Source organism: Myotis yumanensis, unplaced genomic scaffold (assembly GCF_028538775.1).
Source record: "Myotis yumanensis isolate MYYU_CA2020_CCGP unplaced genomic scaffold, mMyoYum1.0.hap1 SCAF_5, whole genome shotgun sequence".
In the NCBI taxonomy this organism is placed as follows: Eukaryota; Metazoa; Chordata; class Mammalia; order Chiroptera; family Vespertilionidae; genus Myotis; species Myotis yumanensis.
In genome coordinates this window covers 2,707,492-2,732,169 of record NW_027223756.1, presented here as the reverse complement: position 1 = coordinate 2,732,169, position 24,678 = coordinate 2,707,492, and the positions used below count along the sequence as shown (strand labels likewise).

The 24,678-nt window shown below is 58.0% G+C and overlaps 2 protein-coding genes across 3 annotated transcripts; both read left to right on the top strand.

Annotated features, from left to right (window-relative positions):
* Positions 1–12,187, top strand: INTS15 (integrator complex subunit 15). Of its 2 annotated transcripts, none has more exons than XM_070414323.1 (6): positions 1–431; positions 886–1,107; positions 3,744–3,909; positions 7,299–7,823; positions 8,874–8,913; positions 11,432–12,187. In XM_070414323.1, exons 1-6 carry the CDS (start codon positions 270–272, stop codon positions 11,631–11,633), a joined length of 1,317 nt encoding a protein of 438 aa, XP_070270424.1. In that variant the 5' UTR covers positions 1–269; the 3' UTR covers positions 11,634–12,187. The 2 variants fall into 2 exon arrangements, with proteins under 2 accessions (XP_070270424.1, XP_070270423.1); XM_070414322.1 differs by having other exon boundaries at positions 1–461.
* Positions 12,188–17,840: 5,653 nt separating this feature from the next.
* ZNF853 (zinc finger protein 853) lies at positions 17,841–24,409 on the top strand. Its single transcript, XM_070417060.1, has 5 exons — positions 17,841–18,138; positions 18,929–19,046; positions 20,812–21,123; positions 21,247–22,149; positions 22,427–24,409. Exons 1-5 carry the CDS (start codon positions 18,127–18,129, stop codon positions 23,002–23,004), a joined length of 1,923 nt encoding a protein of 640 aa, XP_070273161.1. The 5' UTR covers positions 17,841–18,126; the 3' UTR covers positions 23,005–24,409.
* The last annotated feature ends 269 nt before the right edge of the window (positions 24,410–24,678 follow it).

Sequence of the window (24,678 nt, the reverse complement as noted above, 5' to 3'; positions counted from 1 at the left end):
CGTTCGCCTCCGCGGCGTCTGGCTCCCGAGCTGTCGGCGGCGGCGCGGCGGTCGCACCCCCGGGTTCCCCGCTGGCTACCGGAGGAGATGGCCCCCTGAGCGGGCCCGAGCCGGGAGCGGCGGGCGGGCGGGCGCCGCGGCCCAGGCCCGGCTCGGCGGGCGGGGTGCGGGTCGCGGCCTCTTTGTCTCCAGGGCGGCGGGCGCGTCCGCGGGGCTCGGGGCGGAAGTCCCGCCGCGCTCGCGGCGCCCCGGACGGCGGCGGCCGCGCCATGAGCGACATCCGCCACTCGCTGCTGCGCCGGGACGCGCTGAGCGCCGCCAAGGAGGTGCTGTACCACCTGGACATCTACTTCAGCAGCCAGCTGCAGAGCGCGCCGCTGCCGCTCGTGGACAAGGGCCCCGTGGAGCTGCTCGAGGAGTTCGTGTACCAGGTGCCCAAGGAGCGCGGCGCGCAGCCCAAGGTGCGGCGGCTGGGCGGCCGGGGGACCGCGGCCGGAGGGCGCTGCGCCCTCTCCCCGTCGCGGCGGCGATGTTAGCCGGCCCGCAGCGCCCTTCGCAGCCGGGCTTGCTCGCGCCCGTGGCCTGGCTCCTCGCAGCCCTAACGACCTCCCTGGGTCCTGGGCATGGCTCCGCCGAGTGCCCGCTTGGCGCGGCGGTGACAGCCGTGCTGCCCTGGCGTTAGGGAGACACCTTGAGGGCCCGGGAGGGTGCACAGTGCTGTGCAGTGGCCTTTCCTGGGAGTAACGGCAGAGGTGCCCCCCTGGCACCGGGCTCGGGGGGGGGGGGTCCCCCGGGGAAGGGAGCGGCCCTGTGTTCTTACTGTCTGAATGAATGTGCATGCTGAAGCCAAGTGTCTCATCGCTTCTCCCGGGTTTGTTTTTATAGAGATTGAATTCACTTCAGGAGCTTCAACTTCTTGAAATCATGTGCAATTATTTCCAGGACCAATCCAAGGACTCTGTCCGGCAGATTATTTTCTCGTCCCTTTTCAGCCCCCAAGGGAACAAAGCGGATGACAGCCGGATGAGCTTGTTGGGGAAACTGGTCTCCATGGCAGTGGCTGTGTGTCGTATCCCGGTGTTGGAGTGCGCGGCCTCCTGGCTCCAGGTACTTCTCTGGAAATAGCCTCCTCCCCAGTCCCCGGGGAGGAATGTTCAATTAATTGGGTTTCTTGAGAGGCCTTTGCCGCGTGCTATCTGTCTACTTGATGTCACTACCCCGTATGCTGATGCCCCAGACCTATCTTTACATACAAATAATAATCATTCTTGAGAAAACAGTAGCTTGTGATGGAACATTAGTTTAAAAAAGAAAGGCTCTGTCTTCGGAACAAGTGAAAAATCCCTTTTCTTAGTTGAAAGTGATAGGTGGGGTTGTGAAAACAGCTCTGCATGCAGCCTCAGAGGTAGGATTTGTTTCTTTAAGATCATTACGTGTCACTGTGGCACGTTTGCTTGTCTTCTATACAGTTAGGTCGGTCGGCATGGGTGTTGTTTGCATTGTCCTAGGATGGCATTACAGAGTGGGTGGCTGTTCTAACGGAGAGGGACATAAGAGCTTTCCAGAGTGTTTTTATTTATTTACTTTTTAGAGAGAGAGCAAGGGAGAGGGATAGAGAGATAGAAACATCGATGAGAGAGGTAAATCATCGGTTGGCTGCCTCCTGCACGGCCGCCACTGAGGATTGGGCTCGCAACCGAGGTACATGCCCTTGACCAGAATCAAACCTGGGGCCCTTCAGTCCGCAGGCTGATGCTCTATCCACTGAGCCAAACCGGCTAGGCCTCTAGAGTGTTTTAAATATCAAAGGAAAAGTGTCTCTTTACAGTTGATGTTTTGTTAGATGGTATTTCGGAAGATACATTTTGTTTTCCTTTTTTGTTAGAGTCTTTGAAAATTTGATAACCTACTTAGAGTAATTAACAGGTTTTTTAAAAATGCATTTTTATTGATTTCAGAAAGGAAGGGAGAGGGAGAGAGAGATAGAAACATCAATGATGAGAGAGAATCATTGATTGGCTGTCCCCTGCACACCCCTCACTGGGGATCAAGCCTGCAACCTGGGCATGTGCCCTTGACTGGAATCAAACCCAGAACCCTTTAGTCCGCAGGCCAATGCTCTGCCCACTGAGCCACACCAGCTAGGGCTTAAGTGAGATTTATTAATATTCTCAGCTATGCTAAAAGAATTTATTGCATTCAGTTTCACAAACCTGTTCATTCCCAGCTTCTTGAAATTATTTTTAAAAATTGTATTTAAATATTTTTTTTGTAACCTTTTTTTTAAAATCCTCACCTAAGGATATGTTTTTATTGATTTTTTTTGGAGAGAGAGAGAGAGCAACATCTATGTGAGAGAGAAACATCAATTGCCTGCCTCCTGTATCCACCCCAACTGGGGATTGAACCTGCACCCTAGGTGTGTGCCCTGACCCAAATCAAATTCGGCAACCTTTTGGTGTATGGGGTGACACTCCAACCAACTGAGCCACCGGGCCAGGGCATCTTGTAATCTTTATCATTAAAATTTGTCTAGCAAGCCCTGGCTGGGTAGCTCAGTTGGTTGGAGCATCGTCCTCATACGCCAGGGTTGTGGGTTCGATCCCCGGTCAGGACACATACAAGAATCAACCAAGTGGAACAATAAATCGATACTTCTCTCTAAAATTAATTTTTAAGAATTTTGGCTAGCAAAAAGATACATTTTTGTTTTTTGGGTTTTTTTTTGGTAGTACACAGGCAAATCTCAGTGGAGTCTGTGCCTTAATTCTCATCAGCATGATTTCTGGGGCATCTGAATTGATCATGTGCGCTGTCTTTAACCTCAAGATTACCTCTATCCCTGACAGCCTAGTGAAGTCAAGCTTAGCATCTTGTGACCATCACAGGATTTCTCTCTCTCTCTCATGGCGCAGTCGTGCTGGCATTCGGGCAGCAGGAGAGCAGATGGGAACAGCAGGACGGGGTCTCTGTGGTCTGGGTCGGGGTTTGCCGCACTGGGAGGGGCTGCAGCCTCCTCCCGGGGAAAGGCAGAGGTGGGTGGTGCGGCATCGTGGGCAGAGTTTAGCCTGAACGGACCGTCCGGCCCGCTGTCTCCTTGCAGTTTGCCCTGGAGGCCACGATGGGGCCTGGGACTGTGGCGTCCCGGGCAGGCGTTGAACGTGGCAGTACTTACAGATCGGCACCTGAGTGCGAGGGAGAAGGCCGGGGCGAGTGGGGATGTAGGACCGGAAAGTGTCAGGGAAGCCTGTGGGAGGGCAGAGCTGTAAGAATGGAGGGGCCGCTCTCACCCCCGAGATAGTTCCCCGACTCTCCGGGGCCCTTTAGGCGGGAGCGGCCGTTAATTTTTACCGTTGGAGTCTCAACTGCAGGTTCACAGAAGGTGTCAGAAATGATCTTTTCCTAAGGAAGCTTCGAAGCAAGGCTCGGCAGGCCTTTTATGGAAAGGCAAGATAATATATATCTTAGGCTTTGCGGATCTTGTCGTGTCTGTCACAGCAGCCTGAGACAGTAGGCGAGCCTGTGCGCAGGGCTGTGTCAGGACCACCGCGTTCACAGCAGCCGAGGGGGTGCAGTTGGGCTGCGGGCTTGCGTTTGCCAACCCCTGCGGCAGAGCCAGCCCTCCAGGTCCTTGCCCGCTGGAGGGTTCTGCCAGGGCTGGGGGCCGGGTTTCACCAGATGTGCGCAGCTGCCGGTCGCCAGCCCGCGACCCCCCGTGGTCACGCGCTGTGGCTTCTTTGCAGCGGACGCCCGTGGTCTACTGCGTGCGGCTGGCCAGGGCCCTGGTGGATGACTACTGCTGCTTGGTGCCCGGCTCCGTGCAGACGCTGAGGCAGATCTTCAGCGCCAGCCCTCGCTTCTGCTGCCAGTTCATCACCTCCGTCACCGCGCTTTACGACCTGTCGTCAGGTACGTAGCTCACCTGGACTCCCCGATGGGTAATGTGTGCCCTTCTGCCCTTCCTCCCGCCTGTCCACACTCACAGGTGTTTTTCCCGGAGCTTTTGCGTTTGTTGCCAATGTCAAGTGCTTACGCACGTGCTTCCTCAGAACAGCCCTTCGCTTGCATAACCACGGCATCCTTGCCGCACCTGAGAATGGAGTATCGCGAGGACACGGTTGGCTGTCTCTCAGATGGCCTGTGTTCAGACCTCCCTGCTGGTCTCAGTTATGTCTCTGGGAGCCTCCTCTCCCCCCGGCGGGTCGGGAGAACGCAGGACCCAGCTCAGGAGCATGCATCGCACGGAGCCGTCATGTCGCTTTGGCCTTTAAGTCTAGGACAGTCCCCAGCGGTTAAAAACATGTCTTAGGCACTGACTGTTCAGAGAGCTCGGGCCTGTTGTTTTGCAGAATGTCCCTCAATTTGGATTTCTTTGTTTCCTTCTGAGAAGATGCAAATGAAACATTTTGGCAACGGGCCTTCCTCAGTGTGATGTGTCCTCAGGGCCTAGAACTAGGAGGTGGGCCCTCGGGGCTGCTCTCAGTGAGGTTTTTATTTTTATTTTTAATATATTTTTACTGATTTCAGAGAGAGGAAGGGAGAGGGAGAGAGAGATAGAAACATCAATGATGAGAGAGAATCACTGATCGGCTGCCTCTTGCACACCCCACACGGAATCGAGCCCACAACCCAGGCATGTGCCCCGAACGGGAATCAAATCTAACTGAGCCACACCAGCCGGGCGTGGTGAGGATTTGGAGACTTCCTTAGCAAGATGCCAGGAGGGGTCCTCAGGTGGCCCTTAGATGGCATTGGACTTCAGCTGGGAGAAGTCTTGTCCCTGTGGTCAGATTTCATGCAGACTCCCAGTGAAGACACCCAATAAAGAGCTTCCCAGCTCTGGTTGAATTGGGGCAAGAGCTGTGGCCCTGATTTCCACTCGGGCAGTTCGGGCCTCGCCCTGGTGAGCAGCTTGCTCTGCAGAGCTGCTCAGAGCCGATTTTCTCTTCCAGGTTCCTGCTCTGCCCTCGGCTCTTGCCCTCAAGGACTGACAAACAGTCTCCATTAAAAAAAGAAAAGAAAAGGAAGTTATTGATTTGAGAGAGAGGGGAAGGGAGGGGAGAGAGAGAGAAACAGATGTGAGAGAGAAACAGCGACCGCTGACTCTTACACGCCCCCTCTGGGAGATCGAGCCCACAACCCAGGCATGTGCTCTGACCAGGAATCGAACTGGTGAACTCCTGGTGCCTGGGATGATGCTCAACCAACTGAGCCACACTGGCTAGGGCAGCTGTCTGTTATCTTGATCTAGTAGCTAATAGCTGTTAGTAGTTGGGAGCACTATTCAGGGCTTTGCTTCCCATTAGGAAAGATTTAGTTAAACCTAGTTTACCGCTTCCTAGTTGCCCTTTTCGTCTTCAGTTATTCTAGGCCAGTGGTCGGCAAACTGTGGCTCGCGAGCCACATGCGGCTCTTTGGCCCCTTGAGTGTGGCTCTTCCACAAAATACCGACTTCTGTGCATGGGCCACGAAGTTTCAATCGTACTGTACGTGCGCACCTACATGTGGTATTTTGTGGAAGAGCCACACTCAAGGGGCCAAAGAGCCGCATGTGGCTCGCGAGCCGCAGTTTGCCGACCACTGTTCTAGGTCAACAGGGACAGAAATTGGCCTTAGTATTGGGAAGGGGTTGACTAACATGGAAAAAGAAATGACGTTCAGAGAACACCACTAATGTTCTAGAATGGATGTGGGCCCTGGTCTTTTTCTCTCAAGCCAGCTTGCCAGTCCGGCATGTCAGTAAACTGTTTTGTGGAGGTTGATTGACATGTGAAAAGCTGTGCGTACTGAGTGTGTGCGACTGCTGAGTTCGGAGAAGCGGGATCCCCGGCGCACAGGGGCAGCCCTAGAGGGCCGGGTCGGGCTCTGCCATCAGAATGGCGAAGCTGCTGCCCCCGGGGGGTCCTGGGGGCAGGAGAGATTCCCGGGGGGTCAGTGCCTCAGGGCCACACAAAGGGAGGAGCTCCCCGAACCCAGCAGGACCTCTGAGGCTCGAATGGAGCTGAGAGCTCAGGTCTGTTCGTAGGAAGGTCGTAGGGATTACGTACTCGAGTGCGCACATGTACACACAGGCTCACACGCGTAACCTGCCTTCAGGTTCTCAGAGGCGCCTCAGCTTAGGTCGGGTGCAGGGGGGGAAGGCGGGAGCGTATGCCAGAGAAGTGGTGTGAGACTGGTGTTTCCCAGGCAGGAGTGTCTCGGTGGGAATTGGGGATCACACACAGGGTCGCCCACTGTTTATGTTGTCGCATAAGAGTCATAGGCAGCTGCTCCCTGCTGTTGCCATCACTTCATAGCAGAAGGAATTGGACTGGTGGGGGTGGGTGCGGTGGCGTAGCACCCAAACACAGGCAGCATCTCAGGGAGAAAGAGCCTCAGAGCCTTTCACCGCCATCTCCCCACCCCCACACTCCTGTCGTGCTGGCTCTGGCGGGGCTCTGTCCTGAGCTGAGGGGAGCACAGCCCACTTCCTGCACAGCCACCGAAGGGTATCGCACGCCGATCCCAGAGCCACGCTGATCCCAGGGCCACGCCAATCCCAGGGCCACGCCAATCCCAGGGCCACGTCGTGTGGCCTCGTTAAGAGCCGGGCCACCTGGGGTCAGGCCTGGGCCCACCACATACGTTTGCCGAGTCCTGGGGAAATTACCGTCCCTGTGCCTCAGTTTCCTCTGGGGTGGTTTGAGGGTTACATGTGTTCATCTGTGGAAAGGAATTAGACCGTTGCCGGGAACATCGTAAGCCCAAAGTCAATATCAATGTTTGTTTTTATTGTTCTTCTCTGTCTAAGCCGTAGAACGCGCCAGGTCCTAGGGTCACGGGAGGTCAGGCTGTCGCTTAGACAGGGAGCTGAGGTGGCCCTTGGCAGCTGACATCCCTGGCTGATCTCTGCTCCTCGAAGGCCACCGTAACTCCTGAGCCTGGAGGAGATGCCAACACCGCAGCGAAACGTACTCTCAAGGGAGGGGCGGAGTGTGGTGTGAAGCTTGGACATGAGAGGTGTGGGATTTGATTTAAAATGACACAGAACGAACTTTCCTCAAGGCGGTGGAGTTCTCGGGAATTGCTGAGCTCACGAGTATTTCTCGAGCCCTGCCTCGGCCAGGCGGCCCTGTCACTAAGGCAGGAGTCCCAGCCCTCGTGGAGGGGATGTCCAGGGAACGGGACAGAAAACAGACGAGCAGAGAAGTAGATAATGTGGGTGTGGGGTGACGAGTACCGTGAACCTAGGGCTCCATCCCCCTCCGCCCACTCTGTCCCTGGGGCCGGAGCCCCTCCTGACTCGGCGTGTTTTGCAGACGACCTCATCCCGCCGCTGGACCTGCTTGAAATGATTGTCTCCTGGATCTTCGAGGACTCGAGGTTGATTCTCATCACCTTTTTAAATACTCCGATTGCAGCCAACCTCCCAATAGGGTTTTTAGAGCTCACCCCGCTCACTGGACTGATCCGCTGGTGCGTGAAAGCCCCTCTGGCTTATAAAAGGAAGAAGAAGCCCTCCTTGTCCAATGGCCACGTCGCCGCCAAAGCCGCCCCGGACTCGGCCGGGCTGGACAGGGACCCCCACCTCCTGTACTCCAAGCTGCACCTCAGCGTCCTGCAGGTGCTCATGGTGCTGCAGGTGCACCTCACCGAGAAGAACCTCTACGGGCGCCTGGGGCTCATCCTGTTCGACCACATGGTCCCGCTGGTCGAGGAGATCAGCCGGCTGGCGGACGAGCTGAACCCCCTCAACGCCTCCCAGGAGATCGAGCTCTGCCTGGACCGCCTCGCCCAGGCCTTGCAGGTGGCCATGGCCTCCGGAGCCCTGCTGTGCACGAGAGGTGGGTGGCCCCCGCCTAGGCCTTCCTGGGGGAGGGACACCACAGCCCACCCCACAGAACACGGGGCTCCTGGGCCAGGACTGAGCGCTGCCTCTTCTGGGGCTTCTTCCCGTTAGTGAACGGGGAGGAGGGGGAGGCTCGGGACATCCCCAGGCAGAGCACTGTGACCTGGTGTCGCTGTGCTCCTGGCCATCGCTGCCAGGACTGGGACACCTCGACAGGTGTGAGAGCTTAGTATCTTCCCCTCAGGCAAGCTTCTTTTTCTGCAGAAGATTCCCTTTAATTCCTTTTTTATTGCGGCATAATTTACATGCAGTAAAATGCATAGATTGAAATGCATAAAGCATTCCCCTCCCCTGTTTTAAGGTTCCTTAATTCTGCATTTTAGTGCTTGATGGCTCTCAGGCGAATGAGCCTGTGCTGGTGACACACCTGTGTTTGCCCCCCCCCCCCCCCCTTTTTTTTTTGGTCATTGATTCCAGAGAGAGAGGAAGGCAGAGGGGGAGAGAGAAACATTGATGTGAGTGGGAAACATGGCTCAGTTGCCTCCCATAGGCGCCCCAACCGCAGATCAAACCTACAACCTGGATATGTGCCCTGACCAGGAATCGAACCAGCAGCCTTTGGTGTTCAGGGCGACACTCCAACCAACGGAGCCGCACCAGCTAGGGCTGTGCTCCCCTTTGAACCGTTGGCTCCCAGAGCTGCCCGTGCCCCCAAGCTGTGGTCTGTGGTGACGGGTTTCCCTCTCATCAGGCTCTTGCTGCCCCGGGCGGCTGATCTGCCTGGGGAGAGCCCTGCCTCGGGGCCTTTCCCAGCTTCGGACACGTTGCCGATAGAGCTGCCACTTCCCTAAGCGAGGGAGTCTATTTGGGGCCCCATTTGTTAAAGCAAACGCCGAGGAAAGAGAGAACACAGCTTCTGAACGATGCCGGGTAACTGGAGTATCGGGCAGCATTGCCGTCTCACTGGCCCCCTCAGCAGCCGCCAGAGAACATTCCATCCTGTTTTCTCCGTCCGTTCCTCAATGACCTGTCTCCTTGGTTTCAGATGATCTGAGGACCTTGTGCTCCAGGCTCCCCCACAACAAGTAAGTGCCCTCTCAAGGCTTCTGGTCGGGTGGGGGGTGAAGGGGGGTGCAGGGCAGGGTGGACCCCTGTCCTGGCCCGCAGGCTCCAAAGCTTCTGTATATAAGGAGGCCCTTAAGGACTGATGATAAGAGGGGACAGATGTGAGGACATAACCCACATGAGAGGAAGGCCAAGTCGGGGTAAATCAAAGATAAAAAAGGTGAAAAGGTGGTCATCTTGCTGGAGTCGAGGAAAGAAACCGGAATCAACTTAGAGCGTCACGCTCACTACGCGCTGTGCGTCCACAGCTTTGCGGTGACGTTGGTGCGCGATGCTGGTGACTCTGAGCTGGGTAGCCCTTTGGGAAATCGGGCAGAGCCACAGCCCTCGGGCACAGTGTGTCGGTCAGGCCAGCGCCTGGGCATCCTGCGGCACTGCCCGGAGCTGAGCGTGGTTCTGTCTGGTTTGCTGTGGTGCTTGGGCCGTCTCTGCCTGTCTCTGAGCCTCGGTGGACCCCCTTGTAAAATGGGGCACTGACTCACCTCCCTCCTGGGTTATAGTGAGGACCAAGCGGGTGACACTTGTGAATTTCTCAGCACGGCCTGCGCCATCTGGGACTCTGCATAATGGTGGTGTTGTCCTTTGGGGAAGCAGTGATCCTGGGGTGGAAAGCAGGAACTGTGGTCATACAGCTTCCAGGAAGAATTCCCGCCTCGCTGCTTCCTCTCAGTGTGACCTCGGGCAGATTCCCTACCTCCCACCGCCTCCCTTCTCTGGAAAGTCCAGAAAGTGACTGTACCAGCCGCATGTCCTCCTGCCTCCTCATGGGAGCACTTGGAACAATGCTTGTTTTGTTGAGTATTTAAGAAGGGTTAGCTGCTGTCACTTTTACTGCTATTTCCATAATTTAGGGGTTCTACTTAATCTAATTAATCTCACCGACTCTAAGAAGCAAAAGTTATGCACAAAAATGTTTCATGCAAATGCAGTTTTATTAGCAGAAACCTGGAGGCAGCCTAACGCTCCCCTGGGCGGGGATGCTCAGTCACTGGGCAGTGACACCAGAACAGGCAGGTTTCCACTAAAGGTCGTCATGTGGCCAGTGGCTGGGGGAGTGTTAGTGAGTCTGTAGTGTTACCTCAGGATGGGACATTGTATCCACCAAAAGCAGACACTGGCAACTCACTTCGGAAATGTTTCTAGTTCAGCGGTTCTCAACCTGTGGGTCGCGACCCCTTTGGGGGTCAAATGACCCTTTCACAGGGGTCGCCTAAGACCATCGGAAAACACACTTATAATTACATATTGTTTTTGTGATTCATCACTATGCTTTAATTATGTTCACTTTGTAACAATGAAAATACATCCTGCATATCAGATATTTACATGACGATTCATAACAATAGCAACATTACAGTTATGAAGTAGCAACGAAAATAATTTTATGGTTGGGGGTCACCACAACATGAGGAACTGTATTCAAGGGTCGCGGCGTTAGGAAGGTTGAGAACCACTGTTCTAGTTGAAAGCAGAGGCCAGGCTGGGAGCAGGAGGGAGCAGCGCCAGGAGCAGGCCTGTCCTGGAGGGGGTGGCCTGAGACGGCTTTCCAATGGCCAGGAGTTGGTACTTGGAGGCTAACGGCGTGGGGCTGAGGGCTGGGCAGCTGGAGGTTAAGGAGCTCTGCTGATCCTGCTGGGCGAGGAGACTGAAGTCAGAAAGGATGAAACTGGTCAGAGGAAGAAACCCTTCAAGGAGTGTCAGGAGGGAGTGACATTGAATTCAGGGGGGCAGAGGATTTCCGGGAACAGAGCGAGGAGAACGCAGCTGGAGGAGGTGCTGGGCACCTCGGGCTTGGGGGTCACTGAGGGTGGAAGGGGGCCTGGGTGGGGTGGGAGGGGACGCCCCTGAGGCCTGAGAGTGAAGGAGCCGGTGGCTGGGGGGCGGGAGTGGGAAGGGAGTGGCCCTGCAGGGGTCAGGCTGGGTCCCGCCTGTCCAGGACTCTGGGTGTCCGGGAGCCGCTTTTGTGTCATTAAGGACTCAGGAAGCTGGCCTGCTGCCTGCTTGCTGCAGCCTCAGTCACGACGCCCCTAAGCGTAGACAGTTGAGGCTGAAGGCAGGCACCGAGGCTGCCCCTGTGGACTGCAGCCCCTCCCCCTGTCCTGTGCCCGCCTCCTGGGCACCTAGGGTTTCTCAGGTCCCTCCCCCGCATTGTCACCTTGTCACATGCAGGGTCCTGACTTTTCCCCTGCTGGCACTTCCTCTCTTTTCTGTCCCGTCCCAGTCTCATCCTGTCACCCCCTCCTGCTCCTCCCCAACTACAAACCTCCCTCCGTCTCCCTGTTCTGTTTCCCCGTCTGGGACCTGCGTGTTCTGTACCCGCCTCCGGTGCCTCTCGGTGCCTGTGTGAGGGCTGTGTGTGGCCAGGCCTCTCTCCCGCCTCCCCATGCACCAAATCCGGGGGCTAGGGCCAGCCCGACGCCGCGTGGCAGAGGCCGCCATCTGGGATCCGCGCGCTAACCCTTCTCCTTGTGTTCGCAGCCTGCTGCAGCTGGTGATCTCAGGGCCCGTGCCACAGTCGCCCCACGCGGCCCTCCCACCAGGGTTCTATCCTCACATCCACACGCCACCGCTGGGCTACGGGGCCGTGCCTGCCCACCCCGCTGCCCACCCCGCCCTGCCCACGCACCCCGGGCACACCTTCCTCTCGGGCATGGGGTTTCCATTCAGGCCCATCCGCTAGGCCGGCCCCACCAACGCCGAGCGGCACCGTGCCTTCCGCGCCTGGGCGGAGAGCCTTCCAGAGCGGGTGCGGCCCGTGAGGAGGACCTCGGGGAGGCGGCCAGCGGCCCCTGCTCACCAGCACTGTCCGGGGCAGGAGATCTGTGACATCGCAGCCCAGGCGCCTCCTACCTGGCTGCGTTGGTGAGAGTCCAGATGGACAGACGAAAGGAAATGAATGTGTCCAGCCCTCCACGGAGCCATGTGGGCGTCTTTCAAAGATGCCATCCCGAGCGCCTGTTGTCTCGTGTGTCCGGGGACACGGGTGTGTGAAGCAGCGTTTGCACGTCCACTTGTCCGCTTCCTTCCTGTGATTGGGGTGTGCTCCTGCCGTAGACACCGGCCCCTCCATCGCTCCGTGAGCTCCGGCCGCACCTGTGGTCTCCAGCTGACGCCGGCACCTGGCGCCGATCGCGGGAACCTGTGGCGGTTGCCTGTCACCAGTGAAGGGGCATCTCTGTTCCATTGGGGTCTAGTTTTCTTTCATATGTTCAAATAAATCTTTTCTAAACAGTTGTGCAGACTTGTGGACTGTGTTTTAAGAACTTACAGTGTGAGCTGCAGCGGCTTCCTCCCCAGCCCCACGGTCAGAGAGAGGAGGGTGGACACACTGCTAGCCGCTCCCTTTGACTGACACCAGAAAGGCCTGTTCTTTTGTGTTCGATTCCATCACCCCCGGTTCTTGTTTATGGATAAGCCCGCTGGGGCCAGAGCAGGACTGAAGGGAAGCACTTGCTCTTGGTGAGAAGCATCCACTGCCACTTGGCTGGCTTTGGAATTTAATTCTGGTACCAAGTGTTCCTGAAAAGGACAGAAACCCCCTGGCTACTAAGACTGAGGATGTTCAAGCTTCATCTCGAACAGGGGTTCTCAACCTGTGGGTCGCGACCCCTCTGGCAGTCGAATGACCCTTTCACAGGGGTCGCCTAAGACCATCCTGCATATCAGATATTTACATGACGATTCATAACAGTAGCAACATTACAGTTCTGAAGTAGCAACGAAAATAATTTTATGGTTGGGTCACAACATGAGGAACTGTATTTAAAGGGCCAGAAGGTTGAGAACCACTGATCTAGAAGGTTGTCTGGAAGGTTGTTTGGCTGTCCGGTCTAATTAGCATATTATGCTCTTATTATTATAGATGGTGTGGAGCAATGCATACCACTGGCCTCCTCACCCATGATCTGCTAATTCAACCCCTGAAGCTAGAAAACAGTAGTTTTGATCCCCATTTGGGAATTTTTGAATGCAGAGGGCCGACGGGAAGTTTTAGTGAGGAAATTTGCACACCCAGTTTACTCAAAGTGTGCAAATCACTGGTTGTCAGTATACTTCCAGACTTGTGCAACCATCACCACTGTCTATTTTTATTTTTAAGAAATTAAATATTGCTGAAGTATCTGGTTTTCCCCCACTGACCCCTTCTAACCTGCCCCATCCCCCACCCCAGGCCTTCACCACCCTATTGTCTGTGTCCATGGGTTATGACCACTATCTACTTTAAAACGTTTCATCATCCCCAAAAGGAACCTCACGCTCAGTAATCTCACCCCCTCTCCTCCCAGCCCCTGGCAACCATCTATCTTCTGTCTCTGGATTGGCCTTTTCTGGCCGTTTCGTATAAATAGTCCTGCGACGCGGTCATGTGTGTTAGGCTTCTTTCACTGAGCGCCATGCATTCAAGGTTCCTCGTGTTGTGGCAGGGTCAGTCCCTCATGCCTTTTTCTTTGAATCCTCATGGAGGATATGCTTACTGATTTTAACGAGGGGGGAGGAAGGGGGAGAGAACTATTGATGTGAGAGAGAGCATCGATTGGCTGCCTTCCAGAAATGCCCCAATTGGGATCAAACCCACAACCTAGGTATGTGCTCTGACCAGGAATCAAGCCTGCAACCTTTTGGTGCACAGGACGATGCTCCAATCAGCTGAGCCACCCGGCCGGGCAGCACTGCCTTCCTTTTAATGGCCAAATGAGACCATTGTGTGGACGTTCACCCATTCATTAGGAGGTGGACATTGGAACCTTTGGCTTTTATGAGTGATGCTGCTACAAACAGAATCGGTTATGTTCCGATTCTCTTGGACACACACACATTTACATGGAAACAGTGCACAGTATTTTTAAAATATATATTTGTATTGATTTCAGAGGGAGAGTAGCATCTTATATAATAAAAGGGTAATATGCAAATTGACCCTAACAGCAGAACAACTGGTCGCTGTGACACGCCCTGACCACCAGGGGGCAGACACTCAACACAGGAGCTGCCCCCTGGTGGTAGTGCACTCCCACAGGGGGAGCTCCACTCAGCGACAGTAGGGGGAGCCTCTGCCTCCTTGGCAGTGCTAAGGACATCTGACTAACGGCTTAGGCCTGCTCCCTGTGAGGGCTCCCGGGCTGCCAGAGGGAGGTCTGACTGCCAGCTTAGGCCCGATCCCCTGGGGAGCACCCCCAAGTGCATGAATTTTTGTGCACTGGGCCTCTAGTCAATGATAAGAGAGAATCATCAATTGGCAGCCTTCTGTACACCCGCTCCTGGGGATTGAGCCTGCAACCGGGCATGTGCCCTTGATCAGAATAGAACCCGGGACCCTTCAGTCTGCAGGCCAGTGCTCTATCCACTGAGCCAAACTGGCTAGGGCCAGTATTTTTTAATACGGAAAATTCAGAAATAGCGTGATTAGCCATCAGCAGAGGACCAGCCATTCCCTAGGGACCCGGCAGGTTATGGCAATGGGTGAAGGTTCCAGAATTAGCCACCAGGGGGAGCTGGGCACTTTGCTCAACTGGAGAGCACCTGGATGGTTGCTGTGCCTGGGACCAGGACCCAGGTGAGTGCTGCCAGGACCTCCGTTTTCAGGAGAAGATGGACATATATTTTTAAGCTGCATTTTCTAGACTTTAAAATGCCACCTTTGCTGTTAGAAGTCAAGAGGAGGGTGGAGGATGGGTAATAATCAGAAGAGGCTGCTTCGTGCAGTGACACCAGTGTGTGCGGTTTGTGTTGATTGATGTTGTACGCTGATACACACTTTTCCACATCCTGTCACACTTTAATAAAAATGCCCTCCGCCCTGGCCAGTGTGGCTCAGCAGTTAGAGCAGCCGCCCGCAAACCAAAGGGTTTCAGGTTTGGTTTCCAGTCAAGGGTGTGTACCTGGGTTGCAGGTTCAATCCCTGACCCTGACCAGGGTGTGTGTAGAAGGCAACCAATTGATGTGTCTCTCTTGCATTGATGTTTCTCTCTCTATCCCCCCTCCCACTCTCTCTAACAATCCATGGAAACATCCTCAGGTGAGGATTAACAAAAAGGAAAAGAAAAAAAAACAACAAATCTTCCCGCTGCTTCAAAATGCAGTGTTCTAATGGCATCTATGCCTTCTTCAACTGAGGAAATGATGTTCAACATCATCAAGAGTTTTTTAAAATGAAAACGAGCCCAGCCAACATGGCTCAGTGGTTAGGCACCGACCTATGAACCTGGAGCTCATGGTTCGATTTCCAGTCAGGTGTCCAGGTTGCAGGCTCGATCCCCAGTAGGGGGGCTGCTAGAGGCAGCCAATCAATGATTCTCATCATTGATGTTTCTATCTCTCCCTCTCCCTTCCTCTCTGACATCAATAAAAATACATTTTTTTAAAAAAAAGAACTTACGAGGAGAAAAAGTCTATTACATTTATGCATGTTTATCATTTCTGTTGCCTTTTCTCCAATTCCTGAAGTTCCAAACTTCCCTCTGGTGTCCATCTACATCTCTCACAGTAGGATGTCAATACATGCCACCTAGAAAGTGTCAAAGATGCCACCTAACCACGTGACAACACCATTAGCACGTTCATCGGAAACGCAGCAAGACTGCAGGAGAAATGGGAGTGGACTCAGAAGTTAGGAGGTATTTCTGTTGCAGGGAAAGCCACATAGAACCATTGGACTTACTCAACTAGGGACATGTGTCACCTTGAACAAAGGTAAAAGGAGGAAGAGGAGGAGAAAGTGTGGCTGGTGTTAGAGCTGGGAGCCCAGGTGTGGGCAGGAGGAAGACTCCGGGGAAACTGTAGGTTGGTGAAGATGCTTTCCTGTGATTTGCATCATGGGAAGGCGAGCAACCAGGCCAGCGAAGGAAGCAGAGCCTGCACAGGAGGCAGAGGGGGCTGACCGAGGTGGGCGGGGGGAGCCCAGGTCCTTCTAGAAATGCTGGCGGCCACCGGACAAGTGTCCAGCGCTGCCTAGACGTGTAGCAAGATGAGGGATTGGTGACATGGAGGTCACTGGTGACATTAAAGGGGGCTGTCCGGTGGGGTGATGGGGTGGAGGCCAGGTTGGAGGGGGGAGAGGGTGGGCAGATGGGGATGTGGACAGAACCACGAGGGGACAGAACCTCTCTTCCAGGAAGAGTGGCCGCCAAGGGCAGGAGAGAGAGGGGCTGTGTGTTTTCACGTTGGGAGAGGCTTGTCGCAGTTAGAAAGCAGCAGCAGAGGGGGAGGTGAAAGATTCCAGGAGGGGATTCTCTCCTCCCCTGGGCCTGGGTCTCCCAGGAGGCAGGAGGAGGCAGAGGTAGCTGGCTCCCCTCCCAGGAGCAGGAGGGAGGTGCTCACTCATCCTTGGGCGCCTGGCGGGCACAGCGCTGTCCCACCCACAGGTGGAAGGTAACCACTTGCCTCAGCTTACCCGGCTGAGGGAACCCAGCTGTTTCCACCTCCAAAGCTGGGTGTCTGGGCTGCCCTCGGCCCTCCAGAGCCCCTACTCTGCTGGCGAAGTCACCCCTCAGAGGGGCAAGCTCTTCAGGCACCGGCCGAAGGGGAAGCCCCAGCTGGGTGCCTGTGAGGCCAGGAAGAGTCCAAAGGTGGACCAAGGAGGCCCAGTGTGCGTGAGGAGGGAGGCGCTGTGACCACGAGGCTCCGTCCCCCGCAGTGGGCATCCCCCACTCCACCCAGGAGCAGTCTCTACCCCGGATCTTTGGGGCGTCAGAGACTCTGAGATGTAATGAGAACTCGGGATCAGCGAGGTCTGCCCGAGGGCAGTGCCGCCCGGTGATGGGACCCTGACACTGGCAGGTGAGGCCTCCGGAGGAGAGCGTGACGCAGGCAGGAAGCAGCTGGCGCCTCGGGGAGAGGGACCTGGGGAGGGGAGGGCAGGGGAGGGGAGGGGGACGGAGGGCAGCGGGAGGGGCGTGGACGGAGCCTGACCACCGGCCGAGCACACTGGAAAGGGGCGGGGGTCCGGAGAGGGACGAGCTTAATTCGCCAGTTCATGAGGGTGGCCCAGCCCTCGGCGCAGACTGGCGCACACTCCCCGCCTCGCAGGCCTGCCCTCGCGCCCCAGGGTCCAGGCGGAGGTCCGTGGTGTGGACGGGGAAGCCCCCGCAGAGCTGATGCGCCTGGATGCGGCCCTCTCACTAACTCAGGGTCATCTCATTGAGAGCTGATTGACCACCACTTAGACCCGGGCCGAGGCGCCCTGAGGCCGGGAGCCCCACCCCCACCGCCACCGCCACCGCCACCGACACCCCCACCACCATCCACACACACACCCACACACACCGCGCAGCGCCTCTCGTTCTCCAAGCCCCGCGCTCAGCGACTGCCGGTCGCCAAGCCCCGCGCGCAGCCACCGCCGGTCGCCAAGCCCTGCGCGCAGACGCGCGCGCCCGGGGAGGCGGCGGTGCGCACTGCTCCCCACACCATGGGGTCCCCGCCGCGCGCACCCCGCCGCGGGGGAGCTGCCGGGCCGAGAAGGGTTAAGCCCACCGAGCTCGCGGCTGCCTAGAGTGGCGGCGGCGGGGGCCGGGGCGCGGGGGCGCGCGGGCGGCGGGCGGGGGACAGGATGCGGATGCCGGGGGTACTTCCTGTGCGGGCCCCCGCCACCCCCGCCCCGGCCCGGCCGCTGCCCGCACGGACCGACCCAGGCCGGCCGGACGCACGCTCGGGCGAGTGGGCGAGCGAACGGGGACCCCCGCCCGGCCGTGCCGCCCGCCCCCCGCCCGAGGCCCGCGGTATCCGGGCACCTGTGGCGGCCGGCGGACCCCCGCCGGACCCGGACTGCCCCGGGCTGAGCCGAGACCGGTGTCGCCCGGCCCCTGCCGACCTCAGCCCGGCCACCCCGCCTGGTCCGCCCCGGAGCTCGGAGCCGTGGCGCGCGCGAGGGTCCCGCCGGGCCAGCCCTGAGCCGGCGCTGGGTCCAGGCTGTCTCCTCCCGCCCCGCCCCAGGGAGCCGACACCAACTTCTGCTCTTGAACTCAGCGCTGCCCCTTCCTTCGGCCCAGGGCGACCTCGGCAGCCCTGACAGCGGCCGACCCTCCCCGGTGCCCAGAAAGGCGCCCGGGCGCCCTTGCGCCTCCCCGGCTCCCGGATGGAGGCGCCTCGGGAAGGAGCCGGCTGAAGGCTCCCCACCTCCCCGCGCGGCTGACCACACCTCCCCGCGCAGGCCGTGCAGGCCGCGGGAGAAGCAGGAAATGCCGCACCAGGTGAGGCCGGGGAGGCCAGCGGGGCGAGCCCGGCGCTTCTCTTCGGAGCGTTCGGCTAAGAGGGCTTGGGCTCCAAAAGGCTATTGGACCTGGGCTCATCCTGATCCAGGGGAGGGAGGACTGGATGTGGGGACCCCTCTGCACAGCGGGGAGGACTCCCAGAGGCAAGAACCCCCCAGACCTCAGGAGCCCGACGCGCAGGGCCAGGGGCAGCTGGCCCGCCACGGCTGGTAGCTCTGGAAGCTGCCTTCCGTGGAGCTGAGCCGGCACCAGGACACAGGTGGCCTGGACTCATGGCCTCTGGTCACCTGGGGACCCCGGGTGAATCCGGTCAGAGGCAGGAGACCAGAGAGTGAAGAGAGTTGTCAGGGCTTTGAGCAGGGCAGGGCACGTGAGCTGGACAAGTGTTTCCTGCAAACTTCCCACAGGTCCCTCTGGGACCTCAGCTCCCCGTCCCTGTGGGGGTCCGGTTCCCACCCGCCTCCCCTCCCCTCCCTGCCCCTCCCCTCTCCTCCCTGGGAGGAGCTGGGCAGGGCTGTCCCAGGCACGAGGCCCGGCCTGTGAGCTCCTGCAAACATCAGGGGGGAAGGACCGCCGACCTCTGTGCTGAGCCCTTGCTGCCCGCACCTCCCTTTTCCAGCTGTGGACGGCACCAACCTCCTTTCAACAGGGGTGGAGCTGCGGCTCTGGGGTCTGACTCCGATCTGGGGGTTCCCTGGCAGTCAGTGCCGGGGCTGGGGCTCACAGCACCACTGCCCCCTGACGGCTTCCTTCCTTCCTCTCAGCACAGCCGGCTCCCGGGAGTCTCCGTCTGACCGCCAGGATGGAGCTGGGGCCGGCGCCCAAGACCTTCGCGCTGGAGCCCCGGTGTCTGGAAGATGGGGGCCCGGGGCCTGACACCCCCTCAGGTGAGGGGCTGGGGGTCCTCAGGCGCCCAGCCCCGCGCTGCTGGGCTGGGAGAGGGGCCTTGAGGGCGGCGGGCAGCGTACTGTCTGGAAGGGTGCCCCCTGGTTATTAGGAATCGTTTCCTAGAAGGAAATTATTTCTTGGTTTCATTAAATCGGTATCTTCCTGGGAAAGTGACCAGAAAGCAAAATTTTATAAATCAAACCTCTGCTTCCCATTACGAAAATGAACATGTGATGGTGAGGGCAGACTCGGGGATGGAGAAGGCCTCTTAGGTCTCTGACAGCCCAGTAGGGGGCTCACAGGGAGGCCCTGCCTGGGGGGCGCAGTGCAGGGGGTGGACCGGCTGGAGTGGGCCCTGGTCAGCAGGGCTTCCTCTCCGCTCGCTCCACGCCGGGCTGTGCGTCTGTCCTCTCCGCTCTCAGGCTCCCGGGAGAGGGTTTGTCTCCTCGGTGGAGACACTCGGAGGTTAAGGAACTGGCCGGTCCCCATGTTCACGTGGGGCTGAGTGCGTCCTTTCCCTTCCAAAGCCCCAGCCTCAGGCACTTCCGGTCTTTAGGCTGTTTCAGGGGGAGCTGGTTGTAGCCTTGACATTTCCAAACTGGCTGTGAGTTTGCAAACTAGTTCCCCGCCCACAGGACGAGGGACTCTTCAGGCATCTTCCACGTGCCAGGGCGCGTCCTGCTTCCCGCGGGAAGCTGGCAGGGTGGGCATCCTTAAGCCGTTTACAGACAAGGGCGCTGCGCCTGCAGGTGGCTGGACAGCTGCTAACTCAGAGTCAGGGCGGAGGGGAGCCCTCGGGACTCAGGACTTCCCACTGGAACCTCATGTTTTTGCTGGAACTTTAGTTTCTTGTAGAAACCACTTGTGGTAGCACTTCCAGGCAGCTTTACAGAAATTCCTTCCTATTTACAGAGAAAGCAAGTTTCATTCCTTTCAGGTGTGACCCTAACCGAGGTCAGAGTGCAGTGTGGCTGGCTCACTGATTCCCACGGGTGATGACTAGGCACCAGGGTTTCTTGGGAAATGGTGGGGAGCCCGGGCACCCATGTGGTGTCACTGCCAACCCCCAAGCATGGAGCCTATGGGGAGTGGGGAGCAGCCCAGAGAAGGGGCAGGGACTAGGGTCCAGAGTGATGTGACTTTCAGTCTTTGAGGTACATTTTTAAAAAATATATATTTTTATTGATTTCAGAGAGGAAGGGAGAGGGAGAGATAGAAACATCAATGATGAGAGAGAATCATTGATCGGCTGCCTCCTGCACATCCCCTACAGGGGATGGAGCCCACAACTTGGGTTTGTGCCCTTGACTGGAATCAAACCCAGGACCCCTCAGTCCACAGGCTGACGCTCTATCCACTGAGCCAAACGGGCCAGGGCTTGGGTGCATTTTTAAGTCAACCCTCACCTCTGGGCATTTCAGTTTCTGCCATGCTGCCATTGTCACGGATCCAGTACTTTTGGGTACTTCCTGAGGGTCTGGACCAGAGAGCTGCCTCTAGAGCAGTGGTTCTCAGCCTTCCTAATGCCGTGACCCTTTAATACAATTCCTCATGTTGTGGTGACCCCCAATTTCATTGTTACAAATTGAACATAATTAAAACATAGTGATTAATCACAAAAACAGTATGTAATTATATATGTGTTTTCCGATGGTCTTAGGTGACCCCTGTGAAAGGGTCGTTCAACCCCCAAAGGGTTCGCGACCCACAGGTTGAGAACCGCGGCTCTAGAGCTTTCCTGAATTCCTGCCATGTCCCCTCCAGGTGGCAGTGGTGGGAGTGAGAGCCAGGAGGAAGAGGCTCCGGAGAGGAGCAGCCCACCACGGCCAGTCATCAAAGCCCCAAAGCGGGTCAGCAAGAGCACCAAGGAGGCCCAGCCAGCACAGCAGGAGCTGCAACCACAGCGGTTACAACCGCAGCCAGAGCTGCAACAACAGCCGCAGCAAGAACAGCAACGACAGCCGCGGCCACAAAACCAGCCATCGGGACGCCGATCAGCACTGCAGCCACCGCAGCAGCAGAATGGACAAGAACAGCTGCAGGAACGACAAGAAAAGCACCAACCCCGGCAGCATCCACGACCAAAGTCACAGCTGCCACTGGTGCAACAGGTGCCGGAGCAGCAAGGGCCAGAGCCACCGCAGGAACAGCCGCCGCCACAGCGAGGACTCCAGGAAGAGCCCCGGTGTGTGCCACCTGAGCCCCTGAAGCCACAACTACAGCTGGTGCAACAGCAGGAAGAGTTACCAGCACAGCAAGGACAAGAGCAGCAGCCGTTGGAGCAACAGCAGGAACGGTTAGGACAGCAGGCACAGCTGCAGCAGCAGCAGCAGAAGCACGGACAGTCACAGATACAGGCACAGCTGCAGCAGCAGCAGCAGAAGCAAGGACAGTCACAGATACAGGCACAGCTGCAGCAGCAGCAGCAGAAGCACGGACAGTCGCAGATACAGGCACAGCTGCAGCAGCAGCTGTTGCAGCAGCAACAGCAGCAGTTACAGCAGCAGCAGCTGTTACAGCAGCAGCAGCTGTTGCAGCAGCAGCAGGAACAGTTACAGCGGCAGCTGTTGCAACAGCAACAGTTACACCAGCACCTGCTGCAGCAACAACAGTTACAGCAGCAGATGTTGCAACAACAACAGTTACAGCAGCAGCTGTTGCTGCAGCAGCAAGAACAGTTGCAACAGCAGCAGCTGCAGCGCCGTCCACTGGAGCCAGAGGAGGAGGAGGAGGTGGAGCTGGAGCTCATGCCAGTGGACATGGAGTCGGAGCAGGAACTGGAGCAGCAGCGGCAGGAGGTCCAGCGGCAGCAGGAGCTGGAGCGGCAGCAGGAACTGGAGCGACAACAAGAACAGCGGCAGCTGCAGCTCAAACTGCAGGAGCAGCTGCGGCAGCTGGAGCAGCACCTGCAGCAGCAACAGCAGCTGGAGCAGCAGCAGGAGATGCAGCTGGAGCTGACCCCCGTGCAACCTGAGCTGCAGCTGGAGCTGGTGCCCACTGCGGGGGCAGGCCCGGCTTCGGGACCTGGCGCCTCGGGACCTGTCATGGTGGGGCCCCCGGGCTACGTGGTGCTGCAGGAGCTCATGGTGCTGCCGGCCGTGGGCCCGCTGCCGCCAGCTGTGGCCCCGCTGCCACCAGCTATGGCCCCACTGCCACCAGCCGTGGCCCTGCCGCCATCAGCTGTAGCCCTACCGACACCAGCTGTGGCCCCGCTGGCACCAGCCGTGGCCCTACCGCCATCAGCTGTAGCCCCGCCGCCTCCAGCCGTGGCCCTGCCAGCCGTGGCCCTGCCAGCCGTGGCCCCGCCAGCCGTGGCCCCCGCCACCACCGCCGCCACTGCCGCCACCACCACCACTGCCACCGCCGGCCGTGGCCCCACCGCCGTTGGCCGTGGTGCCCATCTCAGGCCCCGCGGGTAGCGCCGCCCTGACACCAGCCCGGCAGCGGCGCCGGCGGCGCGCCCGGGATCGGCCGACCATCTGCGGCGAGTGCGGCAAGGGCTTCAGCCGCAGCACCGACCTGGTGCGGCACCAGGCCACGCACACGGGCGAGCGGCCGCACCGCTGCGGCGAGTGCGGCAAGGGCTTCTCGCAGCACTCGAACCTGGTGACGCACCAGCGCATCCACACGGGCGAGAAGCCCTACGCCTGCTCCTACTGCGCCAAGCGCTTCAGCGAGAGCTCGGCCCTGGTGCAGCACCAGCGCACGCACACGGGCGAGCGGCCCTACGCCTGCGGCGACTGCGGCAAGCGCTTCAGCGTCTCGTCCAACCTGCTGCGCCACCGGCGCACGCACTCGGGCGAGCGGCCCTACGCGTGCGAGGACTGCGGCGAGCGCTTCCGCCACAAGGTGCAGATCCGCCGCCACGAGCGCCAGCTGCACGGGGCGGGACGCGCGCGGGGCCTGGGGCTGCTCCGCTCCACGCGCTCGGCGGCGGGCGGGGGCAAGGCTCCGTGAAGGGAGGAGCCGGCTCCTCTGAGTGGGACGTCTTGGCCCCGCTCCGGGGCCCTTTGGGGTATCCTCGAATCGCGCGTGGAAAAGGGTGGGACACATTCACCCTCAGAAACGCTCCGCGCGAGAAGCCAGCGTGTCTGGCACCGCACAGATGTTGCACGTCAGCACACACACAGGCACACGTCGCACTGGGTACCGAAGGCCGCCAACGTGCCACCCTGGGCACATTGGATTCTGAGATGAGAGCCACCCGAGAAAACTTTCAGGGGCCCATGGGACCGTTGGTGACAGTGGGCACGGATCGAACACTAACCAGGGGATCAAACATACCCGGTAAAAGGCACGTGAAAAGGACTTGATCCGGTGAAAATTATTTCGAGGAAATAGAGGAGAACAGCCACTTGTCTGCACCAGCAGAAGGCGGATCATGGCGCGACAAAGTTCTCAGTGGCGTGTGCCCTGAAAATACTTTCTCCAGTGAAATTCGTCAGGGTGGCTAGAACCCCGGCTTCAGCGTGTGTGTTCTTGAACACAGGGTCGGAGTGCGCGCTGGGCCAATGTGCAAATGCCAGGAAGTCCTGCTCTGGGTGGGAGGTGGAGCCTTCCCTCCAGGGCCACCGCTCCTCGCCAGCGTGGAAGGGAAGCTGTAGCCTCTGCTGTGTGTCCCCGCGTCCTCTTTTGAAAATAAAAACAATGTTTTTATTGATTTCAGAGAGGAAGGGAGGGGGAGAAAGGGATAGAGCTTCAAAGAGGAGAATCATTGATCAGCGGCTGCCTCTTGCACGCCCCCTACTGGGGATGGAGCCTGCAAACCGGGCATGTGCCCTGACCGGGAATGGAACTGTGACCTGGTTAATGGCCAGTGCTCAACCACTGAGCCACACAGGATGGGCAGCGCCCTCTTGAATAGAAGCCTATGGCTGAAGCAGAGGGCATTCTGGGAGAGCTGTCCAAGGTCCAAGGGCGTGATCCCCCTGGAAAGAGCTCTGGGATTCCCCCCTTTCCCTGCAGGCCTGTAGCTCTAGGCTTCTCAGACTTTTGTCCAGCAACTGAGGTTGGGGTTAGGGCCCTGGGGCACGGGGTCTCCTGGGCCAGGCTGTGCAGGGGGCTGGCCTGAGCAGACCTGCCTCATCATTGGGGGTCCAGGGAGAATGTAGGGGACAAGGACTGAGACACCAAAAATGCCCTTTACATTTACAGAATCATCTGGGGGTCGCTGATGTCGGTGGGGGGCAGGCGGGTGGGGAGGCTGCCCCCCACTGCTGCCCCCAGCGCTGCCTGCTCCTGGCGTCCTGTCCTACCTGTGGCTGCGTGCGTCCTGCCCTCTTTCCTCCCGGCGTCTCCTTTACTAACGCAACCTGCTACGTTCCACAAACGTGTTGGTAGGTGAGAAACAGAAAATAAACAAGTGGAGAAACGCATTGTCCTGTCTGTGTATTTACCTCTGAAATTTTTTTTTTAATCCTCACCTGAGGATGTTTTTCCATTGATTTTTAGGAAGAGGGAAAGACAGAAACATCGGTGTGAGAGAAACATATTGATCGGTTGCCTCCTGCATGCACCCCGACCAGGGATGAGAGCCTGCTACCAAGGTACGTGCCCTTGACCAGAATCAAACCCTGGACCCTTTGTTCCGCAGGCCGACGCTCTATCCATTGAGCCACACTGGCTAGGGCT

Coding starts and splice junctions, on each gene's coding strand:
- INTS15 (XM_070414322.1), top strand. CDS start 270: ATGAGCGACATCCGCCACTCGCTGCTGCGCCGGGACGCGCTGAGCGCC. Junction 1,108..3,743: donor GCGCGGCCTCCTGGCTCCAG/GTACTTCTCTGG, acceptor GCTTCTTTGCAG/CGGACGCCCGTGGTCTACTG. Junction 7,824..8,873: donor AGCCCTGCTGTGCACGAGAG/GTGGGTGGCCCC, acceptor CCTTGGTTTCAG/ATGATCTGAGGACCTTGTGC.
- ZNF853 (XM_070417060.1), top strand. Junction 19,047..20,811: donor GGGGCCTGACACCCCCTCAG/GTGAGGGGCTGG, acceptor TGTCCCCTCCAG/GTGGCAGTGGTGGGAGTGAG. Junction 21,124..21,246: donor GCACCAACCCCGGCAGCATC/CACGACCAAAGT, acceptor GTGTGCCACCTG/AGCCCCTGAAGCCACAACTA.